Genomic DNA, 26992 nt, shown 5'->3' on the forward strand with positions numbered 1-26992 from the left:
TAGTGGTAAACTTGTGAGCACTCTCCCACAGCAGTCTGTAGAGACCCAGAGAATCTTTGCGCTCGCCTTACATCTAAAGACCCATTACGTGGAATAAATATTGGCATGTTTCTAACTCGCTACAACGAATGCTGAAAATGACTAGTTTATTGATTTGGAAGTGCACTTAAATCAGCAAAAGGGGAGCTAAGAGCTTGGGCAGTCCTGTAACACACTACATATTTTCCATCTTTTATCAAACTCTCTTTTCCCCAAGCTTTAACCCTTTCTGTCAAAGGTCATGGTCTAGCTCTAACAAAGACATACACTAGCCTTGGGAATAGAAACACAACATACTTAATAGTCTTCATTGATTTGGTATCCAGTGCCTCTGAGATTTTGTGACTGCTAACCCTCTGAGCTGGTCTCTGAATACATCTAGAGCATTGACTTAACTGTCCTCTGCGGCCTCCCGGGGCAGGAAAGAGATAAAGGTCTGTCCTTCAACGTGAAACACAAGCTTGAGGTCAGATTTGGGCAAACAGTTAAATAAAGACTGTTTTGAGATTAAATCATTTGTTTTTGATTTTGATGCCTTAAAGAATATTGCTCCAATTGATTTGACTGCATCAAATGGTTACTACTACTACTATTACTACTACTACTACTAATACTAATAATAATAGCAACAATCAATTTTGTTTGTTGTCACCTTTCAAAGCACCCAAGGTCACCTTACAACACAAAATTTTAAAATCCAGGAATAACATGATTGTAAATCATTAAAAAAAGATAGTTATAGCTGATATCCTGATGATAACAAATGGGCTTTGACCTGCAATTTGAACTGTGTCAAACAGTCTGGCTGACAAAGGTGAATTGGTAATATGCTCTAAAAGCTCTGGCACCCATGATAGCAGCTGAAGCTGAGTGGAGGTTGCAGAAATGTTACTTAGGTGGAAAGCAGGCTGAACGTGAGACATGACTGATGTGGGCATTAAAGGAGAGAGTATTGTCCAAGATGACTCCAAGACTTTTGACAGTGTGGACCTGACAAAGATCAATAGAGACCACAAAAGGTTGTGTTTTGGAAAGCGAGTCGATCTAATAAGGATAACTTCACTTTTATTGCCACTGAGTTTGAGCTGATTGACTGTCATCGAAGAGGTGATAGCCTGTAGGCAGGAAGTGAGGATAGGATGGGGAAGAGGTTTTGGGTTTTGTAGAAAAATCGATGGTGAGGATGGTGAGAAGGCCAACATCAGACGTAAGGAGCAGATCACTGCTGATTGTAACAAGAGCTGTTTCAGTACTGTTGAATGGAAACCAGACTGAGCTGGCTGATAGGGGTTATTAGTAACTAAAGAGATGCTACTATACTATCCAAAAACTCTGCAAAATGATGCAGGGCCTTTGTTAGGCATTCAGTTTTCACAAATGAAATGTGTTCTTGACGACGACTACAGCTGATGACCAGATTTAGCATGCAGGATGCAGTCAAAATCCCTCAGAATATTTAGCTTTTATTAAAGCCTCGTCATTACCTTTGATCATTTCTATTTCTTCTTGACTGTGAGTCCATATATTGGTGTTAGAGCACTATATGCTGTTAGGCCAAAGTGCCCAAAAATACATTAATTTTTTTCTAATAGACAGGAATATGGAGCTCAGGGGAAATTCATTCAGCTTGATTACATGTGCTTTTGAATCTTGATTGGAAATATTTGCATAACTGGCAAAATCATATCTGGGTTGCTAGGCAACCTGGCTTGTCTGACAAGCACTTTCATAGTATGTTCATGATTTAATCTGTTTTGAGAAAAAAAATCAGCTTTGTTTTTGTTGGCTTGTGTAGATGTGTGTGCTCTGGTATAATGGCATAAGCATGAAGTTCATTTGATTTACTTGTATATTTATGGTTATTTGAATATGTGGATCACCTGCAGGCCTTTGAAGCGTGCCACTATAGTGCAGTATATACATAACTATCTACATCTTCTTGTGAAGGACTTGTTCTTTCAGTGATGTCATGCAGATGAGGTGCAGTGCTCACCTTAATTTTAATCATCTATTGATGTCCACGAAGCAGAAACCACAGCTGTCAGAACATCTCCCTTAGACACCGTATGTGTCTGTGTGAGATGTTTTTTTTTTTCTTGTCCCCTTCCTCTTTTAGCTCCCTTTATTCCCCTTTCCTAGGGTCCTCCATATTACTTTAGAGAAACAGCCATTTTCATGATCAAAGGCTTTGCACTCAGTTTAGGAATGTGGTTTCACAGCTATATCAGGCTTCCTCTGATGCACTTCTGTGCTGTACTTGTGGCTACACTGTTTACTGGAAGTAGCACATGACCCTCATGACACAGCTGAAATGCATCAAAGCATTGATCACTTATTTATGTTTAAAGTTCTAAAAACTCCACCCATTAATTTTTTTTTTTTGAATTTTAAAATTAGCAAGGCTGTTTTTAGATGCCTATTTTTAGATCTCTCCCTGGAAATTCCATTCTGACCCTTGGCCTGTAGCATCTGCATTTTTACCACAGACCTCAACTTGCACAGAGAGCAAAAATCCACTTCAATGTTAAACTGTAACAACTTTGTTTTTCACTGGCGAGGAGAGCTGGGGCTCTGGCAAATATTCAGAGAGTATTCAGTAGTGGTCAGTGTCACTGTCCAGGCTTGAAGGCTGCATCAGGTCAGAAGTGTGCATAGCCATTTTTTTTTTCAACATTCACTTCAGGCTTTTTCAGGCTTTTTCACCCTGAACTGATCTCATAGAGTCATACCGTCAATGCAGATTTCTCTCTATCCAATGTCTCTGGATAGAGAGAATTTATTCTAAAAATGAACTGTGAAGGATTATTATAAACAGTAACTTAACTTTTTGTCAACAGAGACACTAAGATAAGATTGCTGTGGCAGCTGTGCCTCAGACCTTCTGATTGGGTCATTTACCAGTTGGAAGGTAGGTGGATTGATTCCTGACTCCACCACTTTGAACGCCAAAGTATCCTTGGGCAAGACACCGAACCCCAATGCTTCATCGGTGTTTGTGTGTGTGTCTGTGCGGTTAGTCATAGACAAAAGGGCTGCATGAATGTGTGTGTGATAGTGTGAATAAGACTTGCAGCTGAAAGCACTTTGAGTTCTCAACTGAGAAGGACGAAAGATCTAAGTACCAGTCCATTTAACATTTACAACAATATATAAGAATCTTTTTTCGGTGTGCAGTCAAGGAGATTTTCTAGAGCTTAATTCAGAAAAAAGTTAACAACAAAAGCAAGATAACAATCATATATACAAATCAGAAACCAAGGAATGAACAATTGAGGCAGCTGAACCTGGAACAGACCAAAGACAAACAAAAACAACAACACAATAAAACAGGAAGTGGGGATATGGAGGAGCTGATCAGATCTGATCAAGACTGCTCATAGAAGCCTTACTATTAATTCAATTATTAATTACAATTACTTTTAAAAACATCAATTCCTTTTACCTCAAAATGTGAAAGAGTTTTTATAAAACAAATGGTTACAAATTATCTGAATCTGACTTTAGTTATGCTGCAGTATGCCTAGGCTTCTGGGAGCCTTCCAGATGGCTGTCCCTCCCTGAGCCTGGCTCTGTCAGAGGTTTCATTTTGTTAAAAGGGAGTTTTTCCTTCCCGCTGTCGCCAAGTACTGGCTCATAGGGGGTTGTCTGGTTGTTTGGCTTTCTTCTGTTTAATTGTAAAGTCTTACAACATAAAAACCCTTTAGGTGAGTGTTGTTGTAATTTGGCAGAATATAAAATTGAATTGCATGCTAATTAGAGAATATGCATTTGCATTTTCTGTGGGAAAAAGATTGTGTTGCTACTTAGAAGTACTCCTTTAATGGTAAAGACTTGGTTAAAGTCTTTAAGAGGCATCCATATATAAGCTCCCACTGAATGGTTCATGATCCTTTATGAAATATTCATATTATAAATACAGGTTCCTTTGAGGATCAAAGGTATTGATAAATGAACGGAAGACAGACATCCTGAAGGCAGCCAGCTAATGCAATACACTCTGTCTAGCAGGTATGTGGACCCTTTCAGGTATTCACTCGTCATTGTGTCTTTCCTTGTCTTTGTGGTTAATCCAGAGTCAAATCTGGCCAATGGAAATCTGCTGTATGAGGCCCTGTATGAAGGTCAATTGGTGAAGGGCTTTCCAGAGTACTCCTTTATGAGGGTCATGTTTGCTTGCTTACATTTGGATTTGGGTCCCTGAACCTGAGATTTTAATATAGCCTGAGTGGGACATTTGCTGGAAGAGGTCCAGAGGTGCAAACAACCTTGTACAGAAGATCGGCCAAATTTAGATCAGTTGTTTTTATAATCATGCCTCTTCATAAGGAACAAAAGTTGTGCCCCTTTACGTAACCTGCAACAGGTGAATTGCTTCATATGTAGGTGTGATTGTTCCAACCTTTTCCTTGTCTTTGTGCTTTTGTGCTGGGAATAGCAGCATAGTATCCCTGGTAACAACATCTCATATCGAGGTGGTATTTTAGGTCATAAAGCTTGAAATCTCTTATGAAAGAGGTGGCTCATAACAAATACATTGTGCTTGTTTCCCTTGTCTCTGCAAAGTATCATGTTAAACATGGTACACTTAATTGGCCCGAATGTTCTAGATAGACCCTTATTACCGTTTTTAGAGGCTGATATTTGGAGCTGCTCTCGGACAGTTTTTAGGCCAGATGCAGCTGTTGAAAACTAAGGTTCAAGTGCATTAACAGGAGCAGCGAGTTTTATCACAGTCTCTGCAAAACTACAATAAACTAACTTTTGGTTTCTGCTAATGCACATAGTGAGAACTGTGCAGCCTGTCTGGGGGCAGATGTTAATGGAAAGATTTGGAAATGTGCACTGCACACATGTGACTAATATGTGGGGCTAAAAATCACACAGCGACACAACAGGTCAGGTTCACTGCTATAGGCCTCTGGTAAAAGTGTGTGATCAAATTTCAGCTTACACAGAAAAGAATCAATAAGTTTATGATGAACTGTATGTCTTTGAAACTGGCTCCTGTAGTTGCCCTTGTGATACTGGGTTCATGCACAAATAGATTTCCCGTTATATCAGATATTTTTACACTTTTTAACACAATAGGGTTCTTTTTAAAAAACATTTTTAGCTAGCCTGGAGCAGCTCATATCACGTCGGGCTTGATGGAGAAAAAAGGAAAAAATTACAGAGCGGAAGCCCCAGTTTGGACCACGCTGATTGAAAGATGATAAAACCTTTTTGAAATATGTCGTGAAGGGGAGGAGGGTGCGTCATGTTGCGGACACATATAGCTTTAGTAAACACAGCAAAGCGATTCAGCAGGAGATGACAAAGAGAACAGTTCATACTCGTCTAATCCATAATCTGAAAAGCTCTGGTGCTGGTATCAAAGCCCTCTCATCACTTTGGATTATTCTCTCTTAAACAAGGTTTAAAGAATTCAATAAATGGAGAACAGACTTAACAATGCACGGCTCAGCAGTGTTTAGTTTTGGAGTAATCGCTTTTTCTGTGCCTCATAATGAAAAAATAATTAAGGATTGCATTATCTTTGGAATCATTAGCATGTTGTGTTCAAGCATGAATTGAGGCCAGCCCTCTCCATTTCACGAGTTCTGAAGAACTTATCAGTGTAGCGCAGCTGTGGGAAAAAGCTTATTGGATCTGGTGGAAGCTTTGAGATAAGAATACCCAGTGCAACTCTTGGACTTTGGGTTATAATTGTCCAAAATTCATATTTATCATTTCTTGTTATTGGGTATTGGTACTGAGTGAGGTGAGATTCTTTTCAATTCTTCTCCAGTGCAGCGTGTCTTTTCAAAGTCCAAGTGAGCCTAAGAGTGGAAGGCCTTGAGTACGACACGAAATAATGTCTCTTTTTATCTTCAGAGACTTTAAGTAAAGGCTTGCTTTTAGAAATGAAAGAATGCAATTCAGGCAAATTACTGAACACATTTTTACAAGCATGCCTTATGTTATCTGAGTCAGGGTGACTCAGCTTATGATTACAAAAACTAATCTGTTGGCAGGTTTTGTAGTCTTCAGACGTGCTTCTGCGGTGGCAACTCAAGTGTAATTTCAGTCCTCACAGTACATCTTGACAAAATAATTACAATTTTCTGTTGTGAATACACTACAGTATAATTTTATGAACAACTGAGGTCAAGGTCACTGAATAGTGGTAATATCCTTGGGGCAATTAGCGGCAAGGATACTACCACCTGAAAAGGAACTGAAATATAACAACTAGGGAATTAACAGTAGGAGTAGTCATCCTGACGTTCAGTTTGGTGTGAATATTCTTTTTTAAAGTATTCGAGCAAAACAATTACCAGTAATTGTCTAACAGCTGTTTATGTCAACATAGTTGTACTCATTGAAGGGAAATTCTGCAGTTTTTTTTTTACCATGCTCTGCCATTAGCTGCATTATAGTTGCAGGTCTACTCTTTTAAGCTGAGTGGTTGTCAAAAAATCAATACTAAAAATTACTGTTGGATTAGACGCTCAGTATCAATACCAACAACCTGCAGGCAGGCAAACACACAGCCCCTCCCCTCTCTGGCAGCTGAACACATTAACAGCAACACAGAAAACTTGACAAAGCAGCCTAAAGAATTTCATGAGCTTAGTAAAGCTTACATGTTAATGAAATTTATCAGCAACAGGACCAAAAGCAACAAAATATCAACAGAATTCGGTGCCAAGTGCTTTCGTTTTCTCATGCTACCTAAGAAAATGTTCAAATAGTTGATATATATATATACCTAGCACAAAAAGCAACAAGAATTGTGTTTGGTCGATTCTGTCCTTGTTGTAACAATGCTTCTTCACAATAAATCTTACAGTGCTGGAAAGCATGCTTTTATTCCCCACATTTACACATTTAATCAGCCTTCCCACCACCAGGCTTTCCACCACCCACAATTTTAGAGCTCACACTGAGCATTGCTTTTGTCGATTAATAATCCCATCAAAGCCATTAACAAACCCCAACTTGACAACTTGATTAGTAAATTAAAATTTAAGATGAATATTTTTATTTGATTATTTTAGACTAAAATGCAGATTTTTGTCATGATATAAAAATCACTTTTTAAGGCAAAAGCAAAATGATGAAACCCCTCCCCAGAAACTAAACTTTATTTGTACTTTCTTCCATCTACTTGACGTAGAGAGATGCCGGTCTTGTCTTTGATCTCGAACAGCGATTACAGACTGTATAAGTAGATGGGATAGATTTCCTCGTGGTTAAATACCAGACTAAATGGGATTAGGTCTCACTTTCCTATGAGCCCTTCTGAGCCTGACTGCAAAGCTTACACGCTCGTTGTGAACACAGTATTGCCTGAGTATTAGATAACAGGACTTCCCTGTGCTCACAGTCCATAGTGTTTTTGCTTGCATGTCGTTAAATAAAGTAGTGAGGCCGAGAATTTGTGCAAGATTAGCAGAGTTCTTTAAAGTTACAGTGTGTAAAATCCCACCACTACATGTCATTAGATTTCAAATTGAAGTCAGTTGAATCCTGTTTTCCTACGGTAACCTCTGTAGGACAAACAACTATGATGGCCATTCATCTGTAGTGAGTATAGGCTTTCAGTCTGCTGTTCACCTCAGCTTTCAATATGTGTCCATGTTCGTTTACACTGGAGGAAGCTGTGAAAGGAGTCTGATACAAATTGGCGAGTCACTGAATCTCACTTCTGTAAATGATATGGAGTTGAGTTGTTGAGGTAAGCACTGCTGTTAGCCTCTGTTAGCTGTGGTTAGTTGCTGTTAGCTAACAGTCCATTTCGGCTACCGTGTTCATGGTGGTGGGACATTAAACAGCCCGCTTCTGTGTGTTGTTAATGGTTTAATTCTAAATGTAAAAGTCTACGAAGTTTGTTAATTGAGGAGTTTGTTTGAAGATTTAATTACACACCTATCAATGTGAGTACAACTTTTGAAAAAATGACTGACCGCACCTTTAATACTTGTGTAAGTCACAATTGAATTCCAAAAGATGCATTCAAACTGAGCCAAAATCATTATGAAGAAGCTAAAGTGCTTGTTAATATGTGAAAAGACCTCATTGTTCTCTTCGTCTTTCACTTATCCACTGCCCCTGTCTTTGTCCCATACATCTTCCCTAGCTTCTGTTAAGGGTCATCAAAGCTGGCTGCTTTTTGGTATTTTTCGCTGACTCTGTCTGGGCACGGTTGGGTGTCTTTCAATTTAGCTCCTTCTGATAACTCAGCCTCTCTCAATAGATAAATATTAAATTAGAACAAATGACTCTCACTTTCTCAGCGAGCAATTGTGTCCTCTTCCCCTGGGTCGTTTAGCGTCAGTCAAACAAGCACGGCTGCTATCTGTAATTGGGAACGGAAAACTCAAAACACACACCAGCACATTCGAACTGCTAAACGAATGCCCGTTGCATTATCGATAGTTAACAGCTGCCTCCCTTGGATAAGTGGACATTATTCACGTCAATCGTATGTATTCAGAGGGAGGTGGTACGGTGAAGTGGGGCGATCGAAAATTGCTAAATGCATCATCACATGTGCTTCATTAAAGCTGCCTTTATGAATATTCTGTAAAAATGTAAAATAAAATAAAATGCTTAAAATAAAAGCCGGAGGTTTCTTTGCTCAAATGCTCTTGCTTTTACATGATAAGTGCCTCATACATATACGCTGAAATAATCTTCTTGCAGGTCCTTTTCATGTTTGTTTTTAGCACAGATTCTAGGTTCCAGAGACTGTTGTAATCCTGTAAGCCTGTTTGAGTGTGTAACATTATTAGTAGGACATGATTTGGATGGCAAAAGACAAGTTAGTTTGATTGGGTGTCGCTCCTGGGGGAACACTTTTGGATCAAGGTAATATTGTGTAGCATCTGACGATCTGGCATGAGTTATTAGATCTTTTGTGTGATGGGGACGCGTTACCATGCTGAAAGCTGCTGCAGATGGCTCGTATCTATCTGTGCCGCAGCAGCAGCAGTAGCAGCAGCAGCGAGACCTCCGCTCCGAGCAGTGAGAGCAATATCCTGAAGCAAGCATGCAATTTACTATATCACAGTTGCTAGATCAATCTCTGTAATATTGGTATCTGCCTGCTGGCCTATATATCTGTTTGGCAAGCTATTGGACTATTTATTTGTTTTCCTGGATTTTTATCATTGCAACTTCCTACATTTTGTTTGTAATATGCTGAAGATCCTCTGTCTTTAAGCATAGAATGCAGTCACTATATATAACCATGCACTGCTGTTGTAGTAATCACCCTGAAGGCTAATTAAGGTTAATTAGTAGGGTTAATTAAGGTAACCCAAAACCCTGCCCAGTCGAGTATAGTATGTATGCCTTCGTGTGTATGTTCAGTGTCCTAAAAGACTTTGAGGACAGTGTCAGTGGATATGACCATCATCCTGCTTGCAATAATATGAGAAAGAAATGACAAAGGAAGAAATATGGATCTCAAAATATAACTTGTTCGAAACAACATATATTATTCCCTTCATTATAGTGAAGGAAGTTGTCAGGTTAGCAATTGGGAACAGGAGGGAAATGAGACATGGTGAAAATAATGAAGTCAATCACAGGCAGGAATTATAATTCAAAGCAAGTTACAAGAGACAACTAACTTTCAAAGTAAAATGTCTGTGAAGGTTCTCAGTCAGAAAGTAAAACAAGACTGAACCTAGCTGAGTACAAAGACAAGGAAACTCACACTGAATATAATGCAGAGAAATACTGGGGAGGCAGGAATGATAACAACCTGAAGACAGGAGGTACCAATATCACAAAACTGTAAAGTATTACAAGAATAATGAAGCCGTTGTAGGGACCCAAAATATACCAAATAAAGATCCAGCGAGATCCAGAATTAAAACTGCAAATACTAGAATTCAGAAAAACAGAAACCCAGATATATGAGCTATGTAAGGATACAAGCTCAAAAGCATGATCAATCCTAGGGATCATGATAAAAGTACAGCTCTTTACAAGCTGAAAGAAAGACAAGAAGAGATGTCAGAGTTGGGGATTCTGCTCCTGCTTGGAGAAAGGAAGCTGTGGTAGCGGTGGCTCAAGTGGTAGAGTGTTTTGTCTACTAGTTAAAAGGTTGGGTGGATTGATCCTTGCCTCCTACAGTCCATGTGTTGCACTATCCTTAGGCAAGAAACTGAACTCTGAGCTGTGTAACTGTTAAAGTTCGCCTTGTAATCAGAAGGTTGCCTGTTCGAGCCCCGGCTTAGACAGTCTTGGTCGGTGTGTCCTTGGGCAAGACACTTCACCCGTTGCCTACTGGTGGTGGTCAGAGGGCCCGGTGGCGCCAGTGTCCGGCAGCCTCGCCTCTGTCAGTGCGCCCCAGTGTGTGAATGTGTGTGTGAATGGGTGGATGACTGGCTTTGGGGTCCTTAGGGACTAGTAAAAGCGCTATACAAATACAGGCCATTTACCAATGAGACTTACAGTAGAAAGTGCCTTGAGTGCTTAAAATGAGTAGAAAGGTGCTATATAAGTACCAGTCCATTTACCATTTAGTAACAGTCACAGATTGGATTTAAACAATTTTTCTGTTAACTCATACTTTATAAACTGCTGCATCCATAGCACTAGAGCTCTCCTTTAGAAAAGCTCAGAGAAGATCTCTCATAGGAGTGTTAATCTGAAGTACCTTTGCCATTCTTTTTACTCTTTTTTTTTAAGAGTAATATTTTTTGCCCTCGCCTCAAATATTTACTGGGTACTTTTTGGTGTTACAAGAGAAAATAAAAGGAGGACTGCACATAAAAATTAGCCTAAGGCCTTGAGTTATATCGTCTGTGTAAATCCCAAACGTGGGATAAATAGTTTTGCATGTTGTATTGTAAAAACACTTAATAAGATAATAATAATAATAATAATAGTTCATATTATTATATTTAGTATTATTATTTGGGCTGTTTGGTAATGCATCGATTGTGGATTATTATAGAAAGAGAGATCAATAAGTAACAGTATATCGATCAATATGTTGATATGACTGTTTTTTTAGTCACATTCTAATTGCGTTTTAAAATGTGTGTGATTTAAAGAATGAATGAGAAAATCCATAGAGAGCCTGACTCTGTGCACTAGATAAGGAAGTGGTGGTGGTGAGGGGGGGTAATGCATGGCAGCACTGCAGAATCGGCGCTCATCCTTTAGCTGCAGTGTGACCTCTCAGTGTAGACACTGCCATTCATTATCAAATAAGGGTGAGCCGGGAGTCTCCATTGGGTTTGCATATGGATATTAATGGCTCTCAGTAATTTACATTTCAATTCCAGACACTCTATAAGAAATTAGTCATACTCCAATCACGAACAGGCGAATTGTTCAGGAAAATGATTGACATTTTTCAATTAGTACTCAAAGACAAATTTAATATGTTTAGTGCATTAATTAACTGGAGGAAATGGAAATGACCGGGGCTAAAGTAAAATTTGCATGATCTATTCAGGGTTCTGCTGGGGTCCATTACCCGGCTATGACGAGGAGAGCGATAGAATGGCCGGCCATGTTTAACTGATGTCGATTCAATTTTGATGGAAAGGTCTGATAACTTCGCTATCAGACCGAGCGCCTGCCAAATTAAAAAAAGGTCATAGTTTCTGCGTCTGAATTCCTCCATGTGTTTGGCGTGCCGTGGGTCTGTTTGAAAAGGTCAGATGATCACAGTATGTAAACAGCGGCGATATAATGGAAGAACCTGCTTGTCTTTTGATTACGTGCTCCTTACTGCTCAGTTACTGCAAGGATGAAATTGAAGCTCTTTGGCCTTTAATGAAATCAGTTCTAATCTACCTTTACAGATTTTATGACATGGTTTTTATGGCTTTCTAAGACGTTGTGATGCAAATGGAATTAATTCAAGATGGAAAATAATAGCGAGATAGATTAGATTTAAGAGAAAAAATAAATGAGAACGCATTAGATGATGACAAAGGAGATATCAAAGTGTCCCCGGCCACAGCTTTGCTCTTGACACGAACATTATTTACTATTTCTGCCTTGTGATTCACCGTCAACTATGAGATTCTGCCTAAGCCCTTTAAATGATCTAGACAAATTTCCCAAGTTTTAACAGAAAAGGAGGAGAATGACACAGTAAGATGGTGTTCTCATAATAGGTGCTACATCATGAAACATTCATTATGTTTGTCGAGAGTGTGCTTTAAGTTCAGAATAAAAATAGCTGGAATTTTTCAGCAGCAGACCATTGATCCAGCCTGTATCATTAGTTGAATGACTCATCACAGAGGAGTGTTGCTGAATATTGATCATTCACTTGACTGAACCCTGCAGAGCACACTTCCTCGATTATTTCCTCTCCCTTTTTGGAGAAACTGAAAAAAGGGTGAATGCGTCACACACATTGTTTCTTCTTTCTTATTCAAGCTTATATCCCGCTGTCAAAAAAGGACGTTTGAAATGCATCTCTGTTCCACTGTTTCTTTGCTGCCTCTAACTGAGTTTATTGAACCTTTGTGTTTAGTTATGGACGCACTTTATTTGACAAAAGGTAGGATTTCAGTACTCTTCCTTTTTAGTCTCTTTGTCTTCCACCCCCTGAATAATTACACTTTATCTATCTTTGATTTTCTTCTGTCCTCACTGGGATGCTCCCATGAGGCACCTCCTATCTGGCTGCTTTTGACACAAGTAGTAAATAACAGTGAGCAAGGCCATAAATCATGGTAATTCCTCCTCCAGACCTCTCGTCCAGATGGATCACTTGTGTGCCTTTGAGGTCCACCTGTGAGTCTTGTATCGCTGGTGTAATTTAAGTAGAATTGTGGGAGTCATGCACGGTAGCTGCCGTGTTTATCACAGTTATTTGACAATAGAGGTCAAATTAAGTCAACTGAAACTTTTGCTATTAAAAAATAATGATTAGAATAGGTTTGTGCTGATGCAGGATGGCCTCGGGGATCGAGGGTGGTCAGAGGGATCGTATGCAAGACGACGTTTACCTTGTTTTTCCAATAATGCAGTCAATTAATAGTATCAGTGTTATAGATCATATTAAATTGAATCTGTCCTGCTACAGTAACATGCATCCAGTGCGTGTACCAAGCATTTGCAACACCGGCGTGTCTAGGTGTTTGCAGCCACATCCACACACAGGTTCATCTTTGGATGTTTGGACTATTCTAAGTGAACGTGCATGTGGGGAGTTGCCACAGTAGATGAGGAAACATAAAGAGTATCTTTCTAATTTTCAATAAATCTCAATATAACTGGGTTTACACAGATTGTAGTTTATGTTTTAGTTAGTTGGTGAAAGAGTCTGTTTTGCTCAGCGAGGGCAAGCTATAAAGTGGAGGACAGGCAAGTGAGCCATTTTCATGTATAATTTTCACACACAGTAGGAAAGAGCAGTAGAAGCATAGGGATGTTACAACTTAATACTTTTTTATCTGTTCAGCTGATATCTAGCCACTTTTGCGCACTAACTTTTGTAGGATAAATCCTTCATTGTTGTATGTGAACAAGGCTCTCCCGCTGGTATAATCTACATTCGTTTCCCTTCATGCTCGAAGTGAGAAATAAACTCCCTGATGCGTGTGTCTTTTTCAACAGTGCTAGTGGGAGACCGCCATTGTGTTTGTCTTTTTTTTTTCTGTTGTTTGTTTGGGATACCCAATATGTATTATGGAATGTGGCTAGTGCTACTTTAGTGGGTGCAGGTACAGGATGATTGGACTAAGGAGCAGATTGTTCAACACGATACATGGAGTATAGCTAAGTAGTCAAGTTTATTATTGGTAATGCTGGGTAAACACACACATACACACATACATATAGAGTCTAGTTTTTTATTTTATTTTTTTCCTGAGGTACCAGTTTGGGGGGGGGACTTCACAGAATGCTGACTGTGAGCTCCTCACCCTCTTTTAAAATCATATTTATATACACCGGCAGCAAACCAATCCCACCAAGCAGAACTTTGGATTGGTACTGTAGCAGCTGCGAGGCATCGTCAAACACTGATTCTTCATGTCTTCATTGGCAAAACACAGATTAGTCTCTGCAAGAGTTTTCTTTTTAAAAATCGTGCTTTTAAGCTCACACTTCACCGCTCCATTAATGCAGCTGCTTTCTTCACTTTATTTCCAAAGCCATTTGTCGACCCAGTGTGCTGCTCCGACAGCTTGGGGTCAAGCATAGATGACCTTTTATCCTGCACCGCGTAGACAGGAGGACGTATTTTCAAATATGAAGAGGATACATATGCGAGTAACCTTCACAGGCAGAGGTGTCATCAGCAAAACATCTGTATTAATCTGATACATATACGGGATTTCAAGTTCAGGCCCGCATTTCATATCTGGTACAGATATTTGAATCTGCACTGTGACAACGAGAGTCTATTTAATTCTGCAAATGAATAAACATCATTAGGCAATGATATGAATTGCATTCATCTCCAAAATCAAGTTTGGAATGTGCCACTTGATTAACTCACTGAGCACTGAGCTGAGCATGTAATTTTGTAGGTGAAATAAACAGTTAACCGTCATCATCTTATTATTTTCGAATAAAATTTAGCTTATGGTGTGTGTTTGCATGGTGGAGCAATAATCCATTTTGAAGAAATGTTACTGAGTCTGGTTCTAAAATATGGGAGAATGAGCGGTAGGTCAACCCTACACCTCAGCAATAACCTAAAGAACTCCATCCATCCATCCATCCATCCATCTATCCATCCATCCCCTTCTCTCCAGTTACCACCTCCAGCTTTTTTGGGAAAATATGACATATAATATAAACTACGTTTTTTTAACATGCCCTAAATTTTAGCAGCATATTGCAGTTGTAGATGCTGATTTACTGTAATAAATCTTACAGTCTTACATTTATAGCTGTATAAATGTGACTTGAACTACCATGACGTGATCAGCTTACATGTGACTACAAACAGGCAAATGCAACTAAGCAGCAGTGTGAGAGAGTGAAGCATCTCAACCCATAAACAATGTGCACGCAGCAGCTTACAGTGCTGCCTACACAGAAGCATGATCAGCTGAGCAGAAGCGGCAGCTTTGTGTGTTACGAGCTGTAGGTCACCTTTGATTTAAAAGTGCTCAGAGCACAGTAGACTGTCATTGCAGCGTAAAATGGAGCTGGGTCATCAGCAGTGTTTAGTATAACTCGAATAATTTGAAGGCACGCGGCCCCTGTCCTTACTATTTTGTGGATCACTGGCTCATCATACACTGGATACCGCAGTTCAGAAATACAGCCTTTGACCAGTCTGCTTTCTCTGTGGAGCAGTGTGGAAGTGGGATTGCACAGACACAAACATGAGAAACTCAGGACGCTTTGTTGTGTTTAGAAAAGCCTCAGAGTTTGAATGAAGCCAGTGAAAAAGTGATGATTGCTTGGTGCTGTATTTTTCAGGTTGTTTATACTCGACACTAGCACTCGGCCAATTCTGTTTCACTGAATTTTGTACTGTTCCTTCCAAGTTAAACAATCTATTGATGAAAATAGCCATGATGAAGACTGATCATGGCTTCAAATTGAAGTGAAAATACAATAAATTGTATTTTATGTGCCATAAAATACAATGTACTTATTTACATGTGTTTTACATGTTATTGGAGCTAGCTCTAACCCTCGCTGAGTCATTCCTGTGTTAGTTGTCCTATGTGCAGTTATAGCAAATGACCAGACTATAAAAACTTAGGGGAACGAGTAGTCGTTTGTCCTCTGTGCTAAGTAGGTTATGCTGTTTCATGTAAGTACACAGATTAATGGACTAATGGTAATATATGGGGTGCTGAAATCGCAGATGTTGCAAAGCAGTATCTAATATATTTGGCCCACCTTCTGCTTTAAGCCCAGACTCTGCTGGAGGAAGTTAAATGATGAACTATTTATATTCCTCTCCCATACAGATAATACGCCGATCAAATTACAGTGAAGTTAATCTGTCGTGCCAAATTTCCAAGGACAAAACAAATGTAGAGGGCTCTGACGCCTCAAAAAACGAAAATGATTTTCTATTGGTGTTTTATTTGGTAATTACAAATCTGTTACCTTAAGTACACAAATCAAAACAAACACTAACAGCATATAAATCAGATTAAATTCCTCAGAAGTTAAAAGTATTATTTTCTTGTTTCATTTTGAGAGGTGCTATATATCTATAAAACTCCAAACGCCAATCAAGTGTTTTGCTAGTATAAAATCTCTTTGAATATTTGTGTTATTTATTTATTTGCCATCATTCTTGTCGAAGCGTAGAAAAGCTTGACGTCCATGTGCTGTGCCTTTGAGGGGAAATGGTTTTGAAAGGATGCATCAAGCCAGCCGTCATCAACCGCGGCCCCCCTCCCCACACCACAGAGCACCTGAACAGTGCTTCTCTCAGTCCTCGTCACAGGGACGACAGATGCTGCATACTAAACAGAAGAAACAAGAGCTGCCCCTCAGCCTGAAACACGCGATTATTCTCCATTGCGCACACTGAGGCGGACCTACATGTTGACATATAAACAGTTACAATTAACTACTGAACGCTCATCCTGGCATTTTAGTTCACAGAACATTAACAGCATCACAAGTGACGCCACGCGTTCCCTTTAGCAAGAAAAATTGACCATCTGTGAGCTCAAGTCAGCAGCCACTGATGCTGATCAGGAGTGATTTTTCTGGCTGTCATGAAATGCGTTTTAAATGTATGTTTTTTCTCCTAATTTTTTTTCTGTCTGTGATGTGACAAAACCTAGAATTAAGCTAGAATTTGACTCTGTTTGGCTACAGTAAATGTTTCCAGTCCTTTGAACAACACAAAGTAGTCATCACATCACACAAACGAAAGAAAGGAATCTGAAAATTAGGCTCCAAAACATTTCTTAGACAGCACAAAAATGAGTAGTTAGTATGTTATTAAAAGCCAGTTAAGCCCTCACCTTCCTACCCCATTGAACATGATCAAAAGTGAGTCCCTGCCGGTAGCAGGCTTATTATTCAATATTTCACTCAATAGTGCACCATTGCCAGGTTCACCTTTGGAAGGTGTTTCATTAAGATTAAAAGACCAGATTTTTCCACTTTCATGATTGAATAAAAGGCAACAGATATGAGGCTCAAAAAGACTTTTAAAATGCTTTAAAAAAATATCAAATAATAATAATAACATACTTCATAACATATATTTGGTTTAATTTGATAGCTTAGGCAAAAAATCTCCTTCAGCCACTCCTAACACAAACACAGCCTTCAGTAGATAGTAGTAAAATAAAAAGGGGATATATATGTGTGTATATATATATCCTTTGCCAAAAACCCAGCGTGGCATCTTTGTTCTCTTGTCTCACCTCAAAGGAACGTGTATCTTAATTCTCATCAAAGCCCATAGACCTGTTTGTGTCGGAGATTAGCCCCAGAGCTTTAACCACAGAGCCGGCTTACTTATGGCTTTCCCAGAAAAAAAAAATATCTCTTTTCCTTTGCTATCTGGATGTGCCTCACACTGTCAGTGACCATGTGGAGGCAGGAAAATATGAACAGGAGCTTAGTGTGAATAGAACAAGAGATTAGAGAAACTGGGAGAGTTGGGATGAAATGCGAATTATTCCAGTAACACTCTTCCTCACCTCAAACCTCTTGTCAGACAGAATGGGAAACTTATCTGTATGTGTCAACAAACTGTGTTTACCCGGCTGTATTTGTGTATTTTATTCCTTAGCTGGCAATACACGCAGTGCTGATGGTGGCAAGGACAGCGGAGGCATCGATATCCACACAGCACCGGGAGCTTTGTTTGACACGAGTCGCCTGCCTGACGGAGATGATTCTGGCTGCAGACTCTTTAAAGAATTACAGATTAAAGAAATATCGATTTTTTTGTAGTTGTGAATTTGGCTGAGTAATCATATGCGGTGAAATGAAACTATGTTTTTTGCAAACGTTGATTTAATACAGATAAAATTGCTGTTGTGTTATTGTGATGAAAGGTAAGTCATGAGCCGAGCTACAGGTCCCTGCGCTCTGGACCTGATTTTCTGTTAAGACTTCTGTTCTCACCCTGCTTCTGAGATGACCCCAGTACCATCATGCATCACTTTTAGGATGCTGTTATAGCCAGATGATGAGAAGTGCTTTGTGTTTGCCAAACATAGTGAGCGAGACATAGTTCCTCACACTATAGAATTATTTTTTTATCCTCATAAGTCTTTTAAATGCCATTTGGAGGAGTCCAAGGGTGATGCCAGGTGTGCCTGTCAAATTGACTGGTCTCGTCCTACCTGCTCTACCATAAAGTCTTGATGGAGGTGACTTCATGATGGATTGTGACTGGAGAGACTTTGCTGGCAGTTCTCCCATCCCTGCAACAAATTTCTGAAGCTCAGAGTAACCTTTTATTTTTCCCTCGGCCAAATTACCAACTGCAGAAAACTGTTTTACTCTTTAAAGACCTGAAGCTTTTTGGAACACTATAAATACTGGAAACGATGCTGATAATACCAAATGAATACAAATTCATACAGTCACGAACTCTTCTTCTCTGCCTCTATATCCAACTCTGTATGGTCTATTTGTGGTAGAATTCTCTCTATTCACTTTTCTAATATGTGTGACATTTTCCTTTATCAAGGCATGATTACCTAAAAACTCCCTAGGTGAATTCCACGAAGCAGCTGGAGAGGTGGAGCCTGGGAGTGGGATCACTGGCTTTGGCCAGCATGCACCTGAGAGCCCCTCAAGTTCTAATCCTAGTTTAATGCACTTACACGAATTAATTACGCTGAAGCTGCCGTCTTCAAAACGATTCATCCTTTTCAAAAGTGAACTTATTCATTCTCATTTATACCTGTCTTGTAATATGTGATGTATAAGCGAGCTTTTGATTAATGTTGATTGAATTACGAGCCAATTAGTGACTTTTCCTTTACCTTCCTAATGGTCTTGTTCTGTATCATTTGGTTAGCTGTGGTCTATTTAATTTTTTCCCTTTATAATTTGTTATTCGCTAATTTTTCTTCAAATGCAAACTGTATATAATTATCTTTTGAAACCGCTCCTGACTGGTGGAAGAGGGCCCTTGCTTAATTTCTACTTTTGTGTCGTACCTCTTTTTCATCTCCTACACTGTAAAAACGACTCGAGGGAAAATAGGTTACCAAACCAGACTGCCGTTTTCTTTGAGATGTCGTTACACTTATTCATAACATCATGAAAGTGCCCACACTGACCGGCTCACCTGCTCAGACTAATACCTGTGGGAATCAAACCTATGACCTTTCAGTTATACAACTGTCCGGCTAATCTCTTGGGGTTAGAGAGAAAGCTACCGCTGCACTGAGAGTCGTCTGTTCCTATCCTCCAGCTGCTCTGTCATATCCATTTTCACATAGTTTGAATAGTAAAGGACACTCGGGGTTGAGAATAAACAGCACAGTGAACATAATTCTGTGTTTTCAGAATGCTCGCGTCTGTTCTTTGTCTCGATTACACCCACTCCTGTGTAATGAGCTTACACCACCTCCTATATCACGCAGTAACTTTGCCTGTTTTTGAAGTAATGATGCTTTATGCACACCTGAGATTGTGCGATTTCTATTTTGTATTGAAAGATGGCTCATAACTGGGTCAATGTGCTTTTAAAGAAAAGTTGGCACAAAGCAGCAAGGCATCATGCAGTAATCAAATCATTAAGACCCGATCACTGTCAGAGTTTGTCTTATCTTCCATAACAGATGAAGTTGTGTATATATATATATATATATATATATATATTTATTAAGCATTTTATATATTCGAGTTGTTCATCTGTTCAGATGAAACACCGATGCTTAGGGAGGTGGTCTGCTCTCCTTAGGTCACAAAATTGAGTGGCTCCATTGTGGAGAGCTGTAAACAATCAGTAAACTGTAGCAGAGTAGAAGGTTTAGTCACAATAAGATTGTTATTCCACCTGCAGTAAATTATATTTGCAACATGGCTCTGTTTTGGGACCTCCTGCCCTGCTACAGCAGCAGCAGCGAGACCGGCTTCACAGAACAGAGCAGGCATCAATCACGGTGGACACGACATCAAGTAAATTGGGAATTAGCATGAAAAGCATGAAGGGCGGAGGTGGGTGCGCAAAGAATCTGAAGCAGCTTAAAAAACACGCCGCACATTAGATTTGCAAATAAGAAGGGAATCAGCTGAGCCATCAGCTGATGTACTGTAGGCTGACACTGAGATTTGCTGGCTGAGCTCAGTTCTGTACGCTGCCCCAACTAAACCTACGCTACAACATTTAGTCAAATGCGCATTCCATGAAATCGCAACCCAGCAGATAAAATGTCTCTATAGTGGCATGCTACAAAGTGGTGCTGAATAAAAAAACTCCAAACATTAAGTAAGTTTTGGAATTTTAGACGTTTGTTTTCCTTCCTTTGTGTAGTCTGTTGTGTCTGTAGCAAGATGTAAGATTTTCTGCACTAAATTAGTTATAATTAGTGCACACACTCTTGAATCATATTGAGGTCTCACTGGGTAACAGCTCTGTCAGTGTATGTCTCTCTGTGCGTCGTCTTTTCCTCAGCGTGATCCTCCATTTTTCCACCACAGTGGGTGTTTGTTACTTTGTGTGTCCTGTGTGATCTGACTCAGGAGAGGTAACACTTTCTCTGCTAAGTCCAGTCCCCCCTCCCCCCGCGATAAGATGATCTTGATAAGGCATGAAGATAGCGTTCAGCTACAAAAACTCAATTTCCTTACTCCTTTGGGGACATTAAACCATTTCCTTTTGCCTGAAAAAAAAAACACAAATGCAGGAATTCACATCAGCCTGGCCCTGCATTACAGCACCTTTTCCACCTCATTGGCTGGCCTTTCCAGATGCTATCAATAGGCAGGTGATTTTGGTGCAGCCCATAAGTTCTGCATTGCAGGGGCATAGGCAGTAAGCACAGATTGTGGTGCAGGTATCTATACGTTGTTTTTAGATTATCGGTAAAGCAATGGTCCCTGACTTAGAGGCAAACTCCTGAAAGCACAAAGTACTATAAAATATAGAACACCCTCCTTTCTGGAGGTTACAAGATTTGGAATGGTGTCATGCTCGGATTACAAGAAATGTCTATTCACATATCCCTTTGCTATCAGACCAACAAAGACTGTGAGTGAACACTTGCATATAGATTAGTAGTCTGTGTGTCTTTTGTAAAAACTTCCCTTTGGGCACACCCAGTGATTAGCAGCACTTGTCTTAGTGTTATAGAAATAATAAAATAACGCCTCTCAGTCTCTGAATGCCTGGCTGAATCTTTTAGCAATTATATGAGGCAATACAGGAAAAAAAACCCCTCTTTGAATGTTGTCTGATTGACAGGTCTATAAAAAAGACAGGCATATAGAAAATTTTCATTTGCACATACCACTGTAAGCTTCACCAAGTCAAAGGAAAAATGATTTATACCAAATTTATAAACACTCTCTTATATCCTATCATTTACGCCTATTTAGGAGTTGATTTAGAAAGCAGAGTTAATGCATTTGCTATGCTAGAGTGAGGGCAAACAAAAGAATAGTGTAAAATTTAATTTCTAGCAAAATAGCTGTCTTTTTCTTTGAGGTGTACTTAGACTTGTTCAGTGTTTTTTTTTCCTAACATAATGCTTTTAAGTTGAGAACAGAGGAAAGGAAACTCGCTTAAAACAATTCATAAGCAACCACTGGCAAAAGTTGTAACAGATGTAGGAATTTTCTTTAGTTTATTTTGTTAGCACAGCTGAATTTGGTTCCTGTTGTTGCCAGGCAACAAATACCATGCTAGAGAAAGCTTGTAAGTTTTGGCTGTTATTGCCCAACAACAAAATCTTGCCCATGTAAGTAAAAAAATGTAATCATGCAGGCTTAAAAAACTACTGCATACAGATTTCTGTGCTGAAACTTTTTTTTATGACTTTTGATTCCAGTGACTTGCCTGTAAAATGTCTACAGGGTGCTGCAGCACAGTGATGAGTGGTTATATAGCACTGATCCCACTCCCTACTGTCACCATTCATATGGTAATCCTAACTCAAAGCACACCCACTAATTACTGATACACTTGGTCCCTATTCACTGCAGTGACCAGCAGACACATTCAAGACACAAAGAAAGAAACTGAAACGATGGCCCGTGTATGGGACACACAAATTCATATGTTCATGTTTGGAACATGAGGATATGTGTTTTAATTGGTTACGCAAAAAATAAACAAAGAAAACAAACATAACAAGCAGGAAAATGGTAGATTTATTCAGGTAATGACAAGAGATGTCACGCTCAACAAATCCTGACTAGAGATCAATGGAAGAATTCCCAGATACCAAAAATGGTGGTGGTTCTGCCTGCACCACCAAGGAGCTAATCAATAGCTAAACAGGAAAACCGATACTGTTGTTTGCAGTGATGCACGTCAAGATACATGACAGTTTCAACTGTGTGTTAGCATGTGTTCAGTATCTACTTGTCAAAGTGCAGACATGTGTAAGTCGACACACTGCTTTCCTGGCTAATGCAAATGTTTCTGGTGCTCTGGCGGAATAGAAAACACACATGATTTATTGGCTGATGTTAGGTATTTGAAAGATTATTGATAGCATTTTTAACTGCCGATAAAAGAAAAGACAGGAGAAACACCTTCCAGCCATGTTTCAAGTGTTGACGTTGCACACTTTGTCCACCAGAGAGCACTCTGCAACTTTCCCTGTTAGCAAAAAGCCACAAACAACAATCAGCTAATCCAAGCAGAGTCAGGCAAAGCGTAAATAAGTGCAAATAACAAAGTTAGGGTAATCTGAGTATTTTTCATGCATCTGAAAGAAAAAAAACGTAGCGATAAACCCAACAGACAACGAAATATCGCATTTTAAATGACCAAATATTAGCATCGGTTTTAAAAATCCTGTATCATTCTGGCTCTGATAAACATGACTGCATTGTCACAAAACCTTGTACATAGCCTGCAGGGAAGCGTAAAGAACCCCCAAAACCATTCAACCTTATTTTGAAGCAACTGGTGATTTTATCCTTAGTGTTTTTATGTCCCAAAGCCCATGAAAATAAAAATTATCCCACCTGTTTATAGAGGAGCTTATTTTTGACAGCCTGAAATAACTGGAAAGGCGGAGGCAAGACTGGCTTCTATAAGAAAAAGAAAAACCCACTGTAATCAGCTCATCCACACTCTTCCCACAGTTCAGTTAGAAAACTACTTTCCAATTCTTTCCAAGACCCCTTATTGCTGTAGGCTATTTTTTGAGGGAAAATGGAAATACCGCTTTATTAATGCATGGCAGAATCCAAAGTCACATGTAACTTGTATTTTCATGTTTATATGGCTCCATGAATAAGACATTGTAAAAACATAATAACAGACTTTGCCAGATAAAACATGACATTTACATTACATTGCATTTGTAAAGCCCTTAAACCCAAGGGGTCTGTCTTCTTAGTACATTAGCGTGGAATCTCACTGCGTCAGCCACGTTTTACTAGTCTAGCAACACGTTTTTCTTTCATAGCCTATAGTTCGATTACTGCCATCTTCTGGTGGTAACAGCACAGAACCTACTACCGAGCGCTGGTAGTAAGAAATACATAATGTAACACATACAAATTGTAGTAAAAATTTTAAAACTATATTCAATTTAATGTTTAGAGAGTAGAGGCTCAGGTGTGAAATGTATGGTTTTCAGGGTTTTTATCGGTTTTCAGCGTTATTTTGTTATCGTTTTTATCGTTAACTCGGTTTTCCTGGGTCTTTTCACGTGTGTTATGAATAAATCTTCTTTTTTTCGGTACCGGTACTAGTTTTATTTTGTTGTATTTATCCGCGACACCTTAAAGGCCGGTCCGTGAAAATATTGTCGGGCATAAACCGGTCCGTGGCGCAAAAAAGGTTGGAGACCGCTGCTCTAGTGTAACAGTAAAGGACTGTACAGAAAGATGCAAAGACTTTGATAGTGCGGCATCTTGATTACCCAAAAGGGCCCAGTTGACTTGTAGCACTCCTGACAAGAGCTGAATTTCATTAATGAACATCAGATGACTTTGGGATTATTAGCTGCCCTGTGTATGTGTGTTAGAATGAGCGTGTGTATGAGTCTATGCCTGCCCTCCTCTGTGACTAATGTATCATATGCGGCGGCAGGGTCGTCTATAAATAACAGCATGATGTTCACTTACTAAGAGGGAGGGGTGACTCGTGTCTTGCAGATGGATGAACGGGTGGACGATGTGTGTGTGTGTTTTCTTCTAAATCTCCTCGCCTGCATAGTCTAAGCGGTCAGTTAAGTTTTTCGGGGTTTTTTTCTTGAGCAAATCGTGTGCAACTCAATATTTGGCCCACACACTCGCAGAGCGCCTGAGGCTACGGTACACAGCAGTTGCACGCTACCCAGGCTTGTGCAGTGCCGTGGCTGATCTGTGTTTACCACATGCAGGATAGGTTGGGGTCTTAGTTCATACAACCTTGGGAAACAATAACAACACAGCTGTACTGCTGAGTGAGTGGGCATGCTTTGGCAGACCAATGTCAGATTATATCTGAAAAATAGCAGGATGGAGTTGGGGTGCTAGGTTGGCAACTGAGGCAGGTTTTCTCAGTCCTAAAGGGAAAAGATGACTATACAGAGAGGTTAATTATAAGTGCTTGCTGTCAAAACAGTTGGAGGTGTGTCAGCATTAGGAAGAATAAAAAAACTGGCGATGGCTGATATCTTTGGAAAGACGTGCGTGTGGTGCAGCCCTAATGAAGTTATCATTAATGAGTAAAAAGATTGTGTAGAAAGTCAGATATTCCCACATTTATGGTTGGGAATCAAAATATGATATTGATCACTATACTGAAGTCACAGTTGTGAAAGATGCAGTCGCAAAACAGTTGACTCAGTTGACTTTAGAGCGATGATTTCATGTGTTCACTGTTAGTTTATTGATACTGGTTCAGATAAGCTGCTCACTTAATACTGCATATTCATGTACAAGAATAACAAGCTAATGCATGATGTGAAATGGGTCCAAACTATGCTTACATGTGCAGTGACAATAAAAAGAAAGGCAGTGTAATCCTTTAAGCCCTGTATCCGATGACTATTGAGAAACATGTTTATTCCCTGTCAGCTCTGCTCACTTACAAAGGGGCTGCACCGGATTCGTCGTGAGGCTTTTCTATATAGAAAGCTTCCGCAATCAGTCTGTCTCCTGTTCAGTTTCTGGGGTATACTTTACATTTTGAAAGTAATGTTGTTGTCTTGCAATGCTTCTAATATATAAGCAGCAGTTTTCACAGCCACGCTGCAGATACCCCTCTGTGGCACTGCAAAGGAAAGAAGGAAGCAAGAAGAATTACAATTATGAAGGCAGAGCATAGATTTTGGATACAGATACAAAAAATTATGTATTGCATAGTTAGTCACACAGCATGTAGGACATTTCCACATGTGGCAGTCAGCCTTGGGCTAAAGCTCATTCTTAGCCTAAAGGATAGGCAGGAAGGAACCTATGATTGCATTCATAGCCCCCCCCCCCCCCCCCTGCTTAATGCTATACAGAATAATATGTCAAATCTTAACTGAGTTACTCTGAACACTCCTATCATAATAATATCCGAGTCGACTCAATGGATCTCAAAATGTGTTATGTTTCAATTAAACAATGTTAGAGCACATTTGAAGGGATGAATATGTTCCTCTTTAACTTCAGCCTGAAACATTACAGCAGGGCTTCAAAAAACGCCTTTGTCTGCCGGACGAATACCTCGCTGTGATAATGTGAAAAAAAAAAAGCCCTGTTTGCACAACTATTATTGTTTTCTCCACACAACTGCTCCTTTGTCAAACTAATGATTTCCTTCCCTTTGTCCACAAGTCCTGTGCAGGATTTGCATGCAGAAAGTTAGAAAGAGAAAAAGCTGCAGTGTTTCGATTTAGTCCTTTTTTCACCGGATTACAGAAATTTGTTGCGAGTTTGTTCAGCAATGAACGCATTCCCAGAACCTCAGACAATATCTCCTGAAAACAGCTGTGTTGAGAAACTCTGATTTTCCATGTGCTTATGTGTCCTAGCGTGCTCCCCCACCCCCTCGCCTTTCTCTGCGAATGGTACAGTCCATTTAAAAAGGCGCTTGTCATCTCTCAATGCTCTGTGTCCTTTCAACAGTCAGCTGCGGGGAGCACATTTCACAGGGGCAGTGCTGGCGCTCCAATGCACACACAGACACACTCATGCTGTTACCGAACTCTCAGAGACACACACACAGGCATGCTTGCACACTGACACACTCTCACCACACACACACAGCCTCTGAAACGTACACTCCTTCCAGCAAACACACATTTCCCCTGAGCCGGATGCCTCTCTTTAAGGGAAAGGACTAACTGCTCTGAGGATTTAACTTGGCTTTCTCATAAAACAAAAAGGGAAAAGGAGCAAACAGGACAGGGAAAAAAAAGGAGGAATTTATTTGGGGGCACCTTCCTTCCCAGGAAATGGTCAACTTGTCAGTATGACACCTTGTCTGGATTCCCCTCTCTTCCTCAGGCAAAAATCCTGAAAATGATGGATGACAACAAGCAGCTTGCCCAGCGCATCGATGGGGCCATTCAGTCAGCCAGCCAGGAGGTGACCAACCTGCGGTCAGAGCTGAGCGCCACCAGCCGCAGACTGGCCGAGCTGGGAGCGACGGACTCTTCTGCCAGCGTGCTTGAGACCCTGCAGCACAACCACAATGGTAAGAGAGCCACGCTGAGAGTGAAGTGACGGTGTCTTCTTGTTCTTTTTGCCGAGAAGCTGTGAACATGTGGAGAAGGATGAGTGCGCTCTCATTCAGCTGTGTGTGAGTGTAGTCTTGCAGTGTGCGTCTTGAGTGTGCGGCTTATCATGGAGGACATCCAAGAGTGAAAAAAGCCTCCACTCATACCTCTGCTCATGGGAATAAATGCATTTCAGAGTCAGCGAG

At 40.0% G+C, this 26992-nt stretch overlaps 1 protein-coding gene across 3 annotated transcripts in view; it reads left to right on the plus strand.

The window, feature by feature from the left end:
• kazna (kazrin, periplakin interacting protein a) overlaps positions 1–26992 on the plus strand; it is a 185616-nt gene that overhangs the window by 34832 nt on the left and 123792 nt on the right. For all 3 annotated transcript variants that reach the window (XM_040047992.1, XM_040047997.1, XM_040047994.1), the window contains one exon: positions 26575–26764. In XM_040047992.1, coding sequence (XP_039903926.1) covers positions 26575–26764 — 190 coding nt within the window. The remainder of the gene's footprint in view (positions 1–26574; positions 26765–26992) is intronic.

The sequence above is a fragment of the Simochromis diagramma genome, unplaced genomic scaffold (genome assembly GCF_900408965.1).
Source record: "Simochromis diagramma unplaced genomic scaffold, fSimDia1.1 OVJJ01000387.1, whole genome shotgun sequence".
NCBI lineage: Eukaryota > Metazoa > Chordata > Actinopteri > Cichliformes > Cichlidae > Simochromis > Simochromis diagramma.